This window comes from Pantherophis guttatus, chromosome 13 (genome assembly GCF_059756535.1).
Source record: "Pantherophis guttatus breed Tessera chromosome 13, ASM5975653v1, whole genome shotgun sequence".
NCBI classification, from domain to species: Eukaryota; Metazoa; Chordata; class Lepidosauria; order Squamata; family Colubridae; genus Pantherophis; species Pantherophis guttatus.
The window spans coordinates 1,608,226-1,620,514 of record NC_142075.1 but is presented as its reverse complement, the minus strand read 5'-3'; the positions used below and the strand labels follow the sequence as shown (position 1 = coordinate 1,620,514).

Genomic DNA, 12,289 nt, shown 5'->3' with positions numbered 1-12,289 from the left:
CTGCTGTACAATAAAAAAGATGAAAGGGAAGAAAGCCAACTCCAAACAAATCTAAAGATATTAAGATAAAGAATGAATTGTTAAACTTTAAGGAATAAAAGAGAATAAATATGAATAAATAACAATAATTAGAAACACACATACAAACATATAATGTATTTTCTTTTGTAGGAAGTTAGCACCCACCCCTTTCCTGGAAGAGTGAAATATTTTAGGAAATATGAAAAAGGCAGAATATTATATTTCCCTGGGATAAGGATGTTTTGAAGCAGCTCCCATCTTCCTGCCCCCACCCTTTGTCAATGGGCCATTAAGGCCTGGGCCAGTCTATTCTACATAACAAAGATCTACCTCCTTCAGGCAGAGCCATAGTAGGAATTGCCCAAGATCCAATAAAGATAGGATTAGCCCTTTACCCATCGAGCAACAGGAACTCACCACATGTGACCTGGGAAGCACATGTGACCATCAGCCAGAAGGCTAGCTAAGACCCCCATCCCCTGGGAGTCTGACAAACAATCAGGATACTCTTTCGTGGCCCCAAGAAATGCAGAGCCAGAGAGAGCATAAAAACCCGAGGATTTACTGTATCTGCCCCTTTTCTGTTCAGGAACTCAAGCCATGTGATCCTGTCCACCATTAAACCATCTTTCCAAGCAGTCTCCATGTTTCCAGTGTCTTTTTCCCCACTTGGAGCAGAACCTAGAAGGAGATTTCTTCCAACACTTTGAACAGAGTATTTGGCCGGTTCACAAATTTAAAGTGTTTAGTCATTTCAATTAAATTTACAATTTCTATATTTCCTTTTTGCCATATTTATTCCTCATCTATTTTTGTAAAAAACCAATATTACACTTCATCCTCATCTCTAATCTTAATCAAATTCAAGTTTTCCCTTCTATGCTATATTATGCCCCTTCCCATTGTCATCTATTTTTATATTAATCCTCACATTGGTTAATTATGTAATATTACAGTTGTTTAATATAAATTCAACATTTTAATGTAGATCAATTAGTTACATAACTACCTTTTTTGTATATTAATCAATATGAACATGAATATTGCAATTATTTCCATGCAATCCAATTTCTTACAAATCAATTAATTATATTTACCAATAATAATAAACCAAATAATTTCCCCCATATATTCCTCCAAACCACAACTTAACCATTTCTGCTTTCAACACAATATACAATTAATAGTATCTCAATTATTACAATTCCCTAGTTAAATAGAGCTTTTTTTCTTTTGTGTTTTAAAATCTTGAACTCTCCTCTTTTTCCCTAAATTTCCCATTGTTTGCACCTACTTTTTTTGGTGAGGAAAAAGAAAAGAAATCTGCCTGCCTAATTTTTCAACTTGCAGCAACAGCAAAGCCAACAGCCTCTTTACTTCCAGTTTCGTTTTTCAGCATAGCTAGGGGGAAAAAAATCAGCACTCTTTGCAAGCAAGCAGCAGAGCCCTGAGCAAAACAGCTGAGAGCAAATCAGCTGAGGGTCGGGAGCCGATTTAATCAAGGGCTAATTAGCCTATGCTGAAGCTCCGCGGGCCAATAAAATTACAAAAAAACACAGAATCATTTGTTAAATTGCTGTCTCGCCCGCCCCCACCCACCACTACTTATTGGCAATAAATAGTGGTGCGGAGGGGCGGGGCAAGCCAGCAATTTAACAAACGGTTCGGCTGCACCACTGGCTATAGGGCGGCCCTTTGAAGCCCCGCGGCAAGAATTTAAACCGTTTTTTTTCCTCTAGCCATCAGCTGGGACTCAGGAAGCAGCAATAGATTGGGAGTGGGCGGGGTAAGCGAACGGCCGGCGAGCCAACAGAGCAGAGAGTGAGAGTGAGTGAAAGTGTGGGGGGGGGAGACGGCTTTGGCGACCCCTGTGAAATGGCCGTTCGACCCCCAAAGGGGTCGCGACCCCCAGGTTGAGAACCGCTGCTATAGAGCACTACACACCAGAACAACTAGACATAAGAACAGTTTTTTCCCGAACGCCATCACTCTGCTAAACAAATAATTCCCTCAATACTGTCAAACTATTTACTAAATCTGCACTACTATTAATCTTCTCATCATTCCCATCACCCATCTCCTCCCACTTATGACTGTATCACTGTAACTATGTTGCTGGTATCCTTACGATTTATATTGATATTGTTTCCTGATTGTTTATTTGTACCCTATGACTATCATTAAGTGTTGTACCTTATGATTCTTGATGAATGTATCTTTTCTTTTATGTATACTGAAAGCATATGCACCAAGACAAATTCCTTGTGTGTCCAATCACACTTGGCCAATAAAAAATTCTATTCTATTCTATTCTATTCTATTCTATTCTATTCTATTCTATTCTATTCTATTCTATTCTATTCTATTCTATTCTATTCTATAATCAGAAATCCACTTTTCAAGGCACCTGCAAAAAGAAGCAGCCAGATGCTTTGTGACCTTAATGAAGCATCTGATGGGGTGATACCAATTCATAGCCATCAGCCAGATGAGTGCCATCTCTGCTAATTGCAAGATGCCCAGCAGATGGTGGACGAGGGAAGAAACTGGAAAGGGGAATCTGGGTTCAAATTGGGAAAGGTTCACAGGGGTGTCAAGCAGGCCACCTTCTGTTTGCCAACCAATTTGGCAGAGCTGTAATTAGGGGAAATGAGAGGACAGCATGCTAGGATCTGGCTTGAGCTCCTGAATGAACGGTGGGATATTTTCCCAATAAGGAAATAAATATAGTAAAATGCACTCTTGAAATTCCAAGATATATTACAGTTGAAAAAATGCTGCCAGAATTTAGCTACAACAGCTGAAATGAAGTTTACTCGCAAAGTCAAGGAAGCCCCATTGTTCTATGGATCCTTTAGTCATCCTGAATTCAGGCCAAGGGAAAAAAGCACTCCCCGTGCTTTTTGGCCCCACCCACAATTGCACCCCAAAGTCTACAGCAGGCATCCTCAAACTACGGCCCGCAGGCTGGATGTGGCCCACCGACTCAATTTATCCGGCCCGCGGAGTGGTGGGGTTAAGCCCCACCCCTTGCCCCTCTCCTCCCAGCCACTTCCTGCATAGCTGGCTTTTCCTGGCTGATGGGGGCCTGGGGAGGCCTCCTCCAGCCGTCGCCCTTATCTTCCACTGTCCAGCCACACTTCCCACTTCTGGTCATTTCAATGGTTCAATGCTCAACACACATTGCTGTCACAAAGGTAAGGCCGAAGGGTGCGGGTGGGCAGAGGAGGCCTACGGGCGGGCGGGGGTTAAAGGAGGCAAAAAAAGGATGAAAACTGCCCGTTTTGGGCCAAAAAATGAGCCATTTTTGCCTGGTTTTGGGCTGCAGAATACTTCTGGAGGTGGGGTGGGGTGTGTGAAAGGAGACAAAAAAACAGGCGAAAATTGCTGCAAAACAGTTTCTTGAAGTGGACCACTAGACTCCTAAACAACTGAAAAAACGATCTAGTAAAAAGAAAAGGCAACCAAAAGAGCAACGTGCAAACAAAAGCAATTAAAACACCCCCAGGAGCAAAACAAATTAAAGTTTAATTTGTGTGCATTGTTCAATGGACTGTCAAATTGGCCACACCCAACTAATCACATGACCACCTGGCCACTCCCACCTAGTCACATGACCACCTAGCCACACCCACCCAGCCGATCCGCGGGACCGTGAATTCCCCCCCCCCCGTTTAAAAAGTTTGAGGACCCCTGGTTTACAGAGTTCATTCTGAGACTCCCTTGGGAAAGACAGGGGCTTTCAAGGAAGACACTCACCTGCTTGTGCATTTCAATGTTCAACCCGTAAGACATTTCATAGTACTGAAAAACAAAAGAGGCACAAGCTTTTTACTAACGATGCAAGAAATGTTTGGCTGAAACTAAGCATGCCCAAAATTCAACATCAAAATGATAACACTGGATTTATTAGGACCTTGAACACCTCAGTTTTATTACAGGTCACCCTGGCAAAACTAGAAAAAGACTGACATCACAAACTGAGCCCCCGCTGCCTCCAGGAAGTGCACAGCTCAGGCAGTTCTGAGAAGCCTCCCTGGGGCTCCCTCCAACACTACAAAGTAAGGCATAAGGTGCTCAGCATAGAGGAAGCCATGGGGTTGGATACCATCACCACCCATCAACTCAGGAACATAATGATCCAGGACAGCAGAAGCTCCCTGCCGCAACCACCCAATTTACAAACAATGCCAACTAGGCCAGCTTTCCTATATAGAGTGACACAATACAATGCTTAGACCAGCGGTTCTCAACCTGGGGGTCGCGACCCCTTTGGGGGTCGAACGGCCATTTCACAGGGGTTGCCAAAGCCCTCTCTCGCCCCCCCCCACGCCTTCACTCACCCTCTCTCTGCTCTGTTGGATCGCCGGCCATTCGCTTACCCCGCCCACTCCCAATCTATTGCTGCCTCCGGAGGCCCTCTGATGGCTAGAGGGAAAAAAGCTGTTTAAATTCTTGCCGCGGGGCTTCAAAGGGCTGTCCTACAGCTGATCAGTGTTAAAAGAAAACAAATGAGTAGATCGCTGCCTGCAAATATAAATGGGTAGACCCAGTGGTGGGATTCTACTTTGGTAGAACCGGTTGTTAAGTAGTTAAGCCAGTGGTTGCCAAAGTGGGTGGTACCGCCCCCTGGGGGGCGGTAAGCGGCAAGGGGGGCGGCAGAGGGACGCTAGAGGCAAAGGGGGGCGACAGGGGGGGCTAAGTGGCAAGGAGGGTGGCCCCCCCTTTGACCTGTGCCTCGCAGCACTTACCTCCTTGCAAGCAAACAGCAAGAAAAAAACAGCATCTTTCAGCTTCAGCATAGGTTAATTAGCATGATTAGATCGGCCTCCGACTCTCAGCTGATTCGCTCTCAGCTGTTTTGCAGGCTCGTTTGCAAGCTCTTGTTTTGCAAGCTCTTTCCTTGCTGCAAAGAGTGCTGGAGCAGATTTTTTTTTTCCCTAGCTAAAAGGAAACTGAAAGTAAAGCAGGCTCTGCTGCAACGTGACAAAATGAGGCAGGGAGAGAGATTTCTTTTTCTTTCTCCTCACCAAAAAAGGTAGGTGCAAACAATGGGAAATTTAGGGAAAAAGAGGAGAGTTCAAGATTTTAAAACACAAAAGAAAAAAAGCTCTATTTAACTAGGGAATTGTAATAATTGAGATACTATTAATTGTGTATTGTGTTGAAAGCAGAAATGGTTAAGTTGTGGTTTGGAGGAATATATGGGGGAAATTATTTGGTTTATTATTATTGGTAAATATAATTAATTGGATTGCATGGAAATAATTGGAATATTCATGTTCATATTGATTAATATACAAAAAAGATAGTTATGTAACTAATTGATCTATATTAAAATGTTGAATTTGTATTAAACAACTGTATTACATAATTACATAATTAACCAATGTGAGGATGGATATAAAAATAGATGACAATGGGAAGGGGTATAATATAGAATAGAAGGGAAAAATTGAATTTGATTAAGATTAGAGATGAGGATGAAGGGTAATATTGGTTTTTTTTAAAAAATAGATGAGGAATAAATATGGCAAAAAGGAAATATAGAAATTGTAAATTTAATTGAAATGACTAAATGCTGTTTAACTTTGTGAACCGGCCAAATACTCTGTTCAAAGAAAATACATTGTATATTTGTATGTGTGTTTCTAACTATTGTTATTTATTCATATTTGTTCTTTTTTATTCTTTAAAGTTTAACAATTCATTCTTTAGCTTAATATCTTTATATTTGTTTGGGGTTGGCTTTCTTCCCATTCATCTTTTTTATTGTACAGCAATCTTTCTCCTCAAACCTACCACCTCTCTCTTTTCTTTCCTTCTTACTTTCTCTTCCTCCTCTTCTTCTCCTCCCTACTTCCTCTTCCTTTCTTCTTCTCCTCCTCCTCTCTTACCCTCACTCCTACTCTAATTTCCCTTCTCTTCCTTCATCCCTCTCTATTGCTGTATCCTTTTATGCATATGGACTACTCAGAGGGCTGGAAAAGTTATTTTTGACTGGTCCTCACACTTTTGACCAGCCCTCGAACTTACGACTGTCCTCACATTTTACATTTTTGCCCTATCTTGTCACCATGGTGAAGAGAAGCAGTTGTGAAATGAGTGACATGGTTGTTAAGAATGCTGCACGGGCATAAATGTGAGGATGGTCATAAGTGTGAGGACCAGTCAAAAGTGTGAGGACCTGTCAGAAATGACTTTTTTCAGCCCTCTGGTTAGTCCTTTTGTGCATATGGACTACTCAGAGGGCTGAAAAAGTTATTTTTGACTGGTCCTTGCACTTTTGACCATTCTCGAATTTACGACTGTCCTCACATTTTATGTTTTTTGCCCTATCTTATCACCATGGTGAAAAGAAACAGTTGTGAAATGAGTAACATGGTTGTTAAGAATGCTGCACGGGCATAAATGTGAGGATGGTCAAGTGTGAGGACCAGTCAAAAATAACTTTTTCAGCCCTCTGAGTAGTCCCTATACACATAGCCATGGCCACCCGGTCACATGACCAGCTAGCCACGCCCAACCAGTCACATGACCTCCAAGCCACGCCCACAAAATAAGCCACGCCCACAGAACCGGTAGTAAAAAAATTTAGAACCCACCCCTGTTTGGGGGTCACCACAACATGAGGAACTGTATTAAAGGGTCGCGGCATTAGGAAGGTTGAGAACCACTGGCTTAGACAATAGTTATCCTAGAAAGACTCCATTCACAACTCGAGCTGAGCAGGAACAGGAAACAGGTTGATGGTCTTTCAAAGAATACATAACCAACCTATTTTCTTTACAAGCCCTTTCAACATGCAAGAAAATGGCCACAAACATGCCAGTCTATTTGGAAACCTGGCAGAAGAATCAGCCACTGCTCTGAAGTCAGGCTGTCTCAGTTTCCCCAGCAAGATGAAGCCACTGGAGAGAGAAGCCTCCTACCCAGAGCAAATCGGGGGTTTTGGGACAGCTTCAGCTGCCTTAAAATCTCAGCAAGCTCCACATACCCAAACGTCATCATATAGGCCAGGCCACCCAAGTTATTGATGTCTGCCTGGAATAATGATTGAACAGCCACAACGGTAGGGATGATTTGTGGCAGCAGTGAATGCGGTGAGGAAAGGATGTCAGGAAGCAAAAGCAGCTGACTACATAGCACAGTGTTCAATTTACCCACCACTGATCTTATATATCCCCTGGGGCAATTATGAGGCCACCTCCAGCCCAGTAATCCTTCTGGGTGAGTCCCCAAAAAGAGAAGTGACACTGAACACAATTTTGGTACTTTAGCAGAGCATCCCTTCCTGACGTATTCTTCAAGTAGAACTTTGACATGCACCAGCAATCTGTTCAGAGGCAGCAGAAGGACCTGAAGCTCAGGGCCTGCAAAACCCACAAACCACACAGAGCCCTTGCCACACGAGCCTTAAGAGAAACATGCATGCCAGGAACCTCAAACCAGGATCCACAATACAGCAAACAGTTTTCAGGTCACACAACCAGGGCAGTCAGGATACGGACCACCTTTTGAGCAAAAGGCCCATGTTAACCAGAGAATTTTCAGTGTCTTCTGTGCAGAGCTGTGCATGCGAGAGTACCCAGGCACCACAGCTAGGGAGATCGGAGACTGCAATTCAGCCAAGCTGTCTCTCCCCTCCAGAGCATGATCATTGGCACTACTTTTCAGAGCCCCAATAAGCGGGACTCAAAAGTGATGAGCAAGCAGATCCCTCCCAGTCCTGTTCCTGCAGAGCCTGAAAAGAGGTCGCTTACCATGACATAGTGGCGCTGCATTTCCGTCTTTTCATTTGCAAGCTTATCATACTCCACTTTCAGACTAAAAAATAGGAAATTTTAAAGTGACATGACATACATACAAAACATCCTTCAAATACAAAGGAAGGAAACAAGAAAAAAGATGCCCACAAATCCAATATTTTGACATGAAACCCTTCCTTCCTACATGTCTACTAGTTGTGCTCATAAAAAGGTTTAAGCCTTCACAAAAATGAACTCTGGCACTCAGCACGGGAGGCCCAAAGGTCTAGAGAAATACACTCCATTCTCTAAAGCACCCAGAGTGACCGTCCTTCTGAACTCCCTGAATCACAGCCTGCCAAGTATCCATCCAGAGAAAGGATACTCAGGCTGGAAAAAAAGTAAATCCTTGGAGGCTTTAGTTAAAGAGCCACCATTCCTGGAGTTTTTTTTTCATACAGGTAATCCTCAATTTACAACAATGGAGCCCAACATTTCTGTTGTTAAGTGGGACCTTTGTTAAGTGAGTTTTGCCCCATTTTATCACCTTTCTTGCCACAATTGTTAAGTGAGTCATATCAGTTGATAAGTTAGTAACCTGGTTGATAAGTGAATTTGGTTTCCCCATTGACTTTGCTTGTCAGAAGGTCACAAAAGGTGATCACTGAACCTTGGACCACAGCAATGGTCGTAAGTATGAATCAGTTGCCAAGCATCTGAATTTTGATCATGATTATGGGGATGCTGCACTGGTCGTAACGATTATTATGATTCTTGATGTACACTGAGAACATATGCACCAAGACAAATTCCTTGTGTATCCAATCACACTTGGCCAATAAAAAATTCTATTCTATTCTTTTTTTAGTGCCGTTGTAACTTTGAACGGTCACTAAATGAACTGTTGTAAGTCAAGGACTACCTGTACAGTTAAAGCAAACAGCAGGCAAACCCAGTGGGGGTAGGGGTAAGGAAGCCACCAGCTGCTTTGGGCTTCCTTAACACACCGGAAGATGGTATTGCCAAGGCAAAAGAGCCAGCAGCATTCAAGAGCCAATGCTTGGCACCACCACGATTTCCAAAGGTAAAGGTTACCCTGTCAGTCGTGTCCGACTCTGGGCCATAGGGCTCATCTCTGCTTTTTGGGCGAGGGAGCCAGAATTGTCTGAAGACAATTTCCAGGGTCACGTGGCCAGCATGCTTATATATCAAAAGCGCACAGAACCCTGTTACTTTCCTACCGAAGTGGTACCTATTCATCTCCTTGCATTTGCCTGCTTTCGAACTGCTAGGAGGGGAGAACCTGGGGCGAGGAACGGGAGAAGTAATGGTATTTTACTCCCAAGCAAATGGGGGGCACTGAGGTTCAGAAGCTTTAGGGCACAGCTTGGAATTCAAAGCATTTCTCAGGGGAGCCGATGAAGCTGACTTTGTATAAATATACAAAAAGGATGAAGTCTATTGCTTAGCACATTGTAAACTGCCCTTAGTCTCCGGAGAAGGGCGGCATATAAATCAAATTAAAAAAAAAAAAAGGAAGGGAAGGGAAGGGAAGCAGAAAACAGCATTTGAAGGGGGGGGGCTTTCCACAGAGAAGGGACGCCTACTTCCTGCCCCCCTTATTTAAGCATGCCCCTGAAGGCCTGGCTGAAGGATCCAGCAGACTAAGTGGAGGATGCTCACCTGTGGTACTGCGCCTGCAGAAACTGGAACTCGTCCTTAATCCTGTCACAGGATTCAGCCACTGTGAATTTAAAGCCAGGCTGTCCAGGCTGGTGGGGGCCCTGAGGAAGAGACATGGTGACTGGTGGCCAAGGGGAGCACAGCCACCCCTCCTCATGCTCGCACAACTGGGGTGGAACTTCAGACCCTTTCCCTCCCAACATCATGGGGAAAGGCTGGGAGAACCATCTGGGCTCTCCCCGCAAAAGAGCCGAGCTCAACAGAGGGGGGTGGGTGGGAATTAAGGGTTCCTTGAAAAGCAGTGAAAATTGGAGGGGGCACTTAATGAGCAAATGACAACAGATATTATATTAATAAAAATATTCCAGACCCTCCCTGACACCTGAGATGCGGTTTTACACACATTTGATTCATACATCAAGTAAACCAACTTGCCAGGACCCCGGCGACTTTCAATGAGCCGTCGTGGCGGATCTATTGCTTCATCTTTCCCCACCCAGTTTAACTGATTGCACGGAAGGAGGGACCGAAGGAAAAACATCGCTAGCCGACCCGACGGGGGTGGGGCTGCTTTGAACCTTGAAGGCGGCCCCGCTTAAGAAAAGGTTCTCCGGGCGAGGCCCGGCGCCACTCACCGGGTGCCGCCCCTGCGGATACATGGCCCGCCCCAGCAGGCCCGCCGCCACGGGTACCAAGTCTCTCTTGAAGCCGGGACAAAAGAGACGAGCGCGGGCGGCTCAGCACCCGCCGCCCCCAACCACCGCCGCCGGCCCCGGGAGCCTGGCGCGCCTCCTCGTTGTCGTCCTCCTCCGGGTGGAGCGGCGGCGGCCGAGATGCCTGCGCCGCCGCTCCCGGGCATCCTAGCCCCCCAGGCTCGCGAGGATTCTCCCCGGCCCGATCCGGCGCCGCTCAGCCAAGCCGCAGAGCTGCGCGCACTACCGGCACTTCGGCTACGCGCCTCGCCAGGCCGCTTCCTGGGATCCGAAGCGGACTAAGTCTGGGCGAAGCGCTGCGCTCCTTCCCGCAGGTAGCCGGGAAACGGCAGGCGAACAAAGCCCGGGTGGACGGGCGGGCCAAGAGAGGCGTCTCCCCCTCCTGCCGCTCCGCGGAAATCTAACGAGGCCGCGGAAGCGCTTCCGCCGCGGAGGCTCCCCGAGCGAACTTCCCACGGTCCGCGCCCCAAGGCGCCCGCTCCGGCCAGGTTCGAGGGGTAAAGCAGGGGCCCCGCGGGGAAAGGAGCCCCTGCTTTCTGCTCCTCTCTCGCCGCGGGGGGAGGGGTCCGCCCGGTTTCCCAGGTCGCCCCGCACCGTCGGCCTCCACTCCAGCTGCGCGGGGGGGGGTGCGGGGGGAGCAGCGGCGGCCGGAGGAAGAAAGAGGGAAGCGAGGCCAGCAGGAGGGGAGGGGCGCGTCCCCGCCGCTCTGCGCCAATCACCGCGCCGGGATCCCACGTGGGGAGCTCCCGCTCTGATTGGGGCCTGGGCGGAGGGGGCGGGGAGCGTCCCGGAGCCCGCAGCGGAGGCTGGCCGGCGCTCCTCCTCCGGCGGCTGTAGCTGCGCCGGCCCGGCTCCCTTCGTGCCCTTGGCTTCCGCGGGCGGCGGAGTTCGGCCGCTGCCGTCCGTTCTAGCCGAAGCATTTCGGGGCCGTCCAAGGCTGGGAACCGGGGGAGATGGCAGGCCTCCCGCGGAGAAGGGAAAAGCGAGGCCGCTTCCTTAACCGCGGCTGCTGCACCGCACCGAGGCTCCCGTCCGCCGTAGCCGCCCCGGTCAAGCTAAGCGCGGGGCGGCTCACGGGACGCGCCAAGCCAGAGATTCGTTCCCGCTTCCCTCGGACTCGCAGCCTCCGCGCGCCAGTTCCCGGTGCTGAGGGCCTGTTCTCGGCGCCCAACCCCGGCCGGGCAGGGTCGGAGCGCTGGCGGGCTGCTGACGGAGGGCCGGGGTCGCGGCGGCCTTTGCGAAGGGCTGGGCCCGGGGCGGGGGGTTGTCGAGCCGCCGGGAGGAGGAAGCAGCCGCGCTTCGCCCGCGGGACATTTCCACAGCGGCGACGCGGCCGGGAAGCGCCGGTGGGAGAAGGTGCCGAGCGCTGCCTCCCGGGCGAGGGTGGTCGCTGTGCCTGAGGCAACGGGACTCCTAGGGGCGTGCAAAGCGCCGGCCGGCCCGCCTCCTCGGGGAGTCGGGGCTTGCCTCACGCGACAAGCGGCCGCCCCGCCCGTTCAGCCAAAATGGCTTCTGGCGTTGCGTCACGAGAGAGGCTGGCTCCCCGCCCCACGTGGAGCATGGGCGCGCTAGGGAAGGATGGCCAATCGGCGTCCGGGCAAGCGCCTCCCCGGCCGCCCATTGGCCCGCTTGACCGCCGGCTGCCTCTCCGATTCGGCTGTTTGTCAAACCCACGCGGGCCGCGGAGCCGCTGCTTTCCTGCGGCTGCGCGCGGGGCTCCTGCTCGGGAAGGCGCTTAATTGGCTCGGCTTCTCCCTGCGGCTGAGGCTTCGGCCGCTACCGGGTCTCGCAGGAGTCCAGCACAAGGAGTCCAGTCTCCTGCGAGACTCCTCGGTAGCCTCGCCCGCCCATCCCGCGCCCATGCTGGAAGCGCGGCTAAGGACTGCGGGCGCCGGACCTGCCAAGGCTTCCAAAGAGGCCGCCTCGCCTGTCGGAAGCCAGCAGTTCTCCCGCCGCCAGACGGCCGGCTAAGCCCGCCGAGGGCCCGAGTGCGCGCGGCACGAAGAGGGGTTTCCAGGTTCGCGCTCTGTTTGAACCGGGCTGCAGCGGGCGACGGGTCGCTGCAGGTCTGCCGACTGTGAGCTCCGCCAAGTGAGACTCGGGGAGCGCTGCTTCTTGCGGAAA

At 49.2% G+C, this 12,289-nt stretch overlaps 1 protein-coding gene across 36 annotated transcripts in view; it reads right to left on the bottom strand.

Annotated features, from left to right (window-relative positions):
* The window catches only part of LOC117676249 (transducin-like enhancer protein 3), an 85,098-nt gene extending 73,426 nt beyond the window's left edge, over nucleotides 1–11,672 (bottom strand). For 12 of the 36 annotated variants that reach the window (XR_015729747.1, XR_015729748.1, XM_034435623.2 and 9 more), the window contains exons 1-3: nucleotides 9,453–9,980; nucleotides 7,785–7,848; nucleotides 3,781–3,825 (exon numbers count right to left, since the gene is read on the bottom strand). Coding sequence is in view for 33 of the 36 variants with exons in the window: in XM_034435623.2 (XP_034291514.1) it covers nucleotides 3,781–3,825; nucleotides 7,785–7,848; nucleotides 9,453–9,658 (315 nt within the window). In the remaining 3 variants the exon portion in view is untranslated. Of the gene's footprint in view, nucleotides 1–3,780; nucleotides 3,826–7,784; nucleotides 7,849–9,452; nucleotides 9,981–10,087 lie in introns of those variants that run through there. The other 24 variants (XM_034435630.3, XM_034435632.3, XM_087877810.1 and 21 more) reach the window with 16 other exon arrangements.
* Between the last annotated feature and the right edge of the window lie 617 nt (nucleotides 11,673–12,289).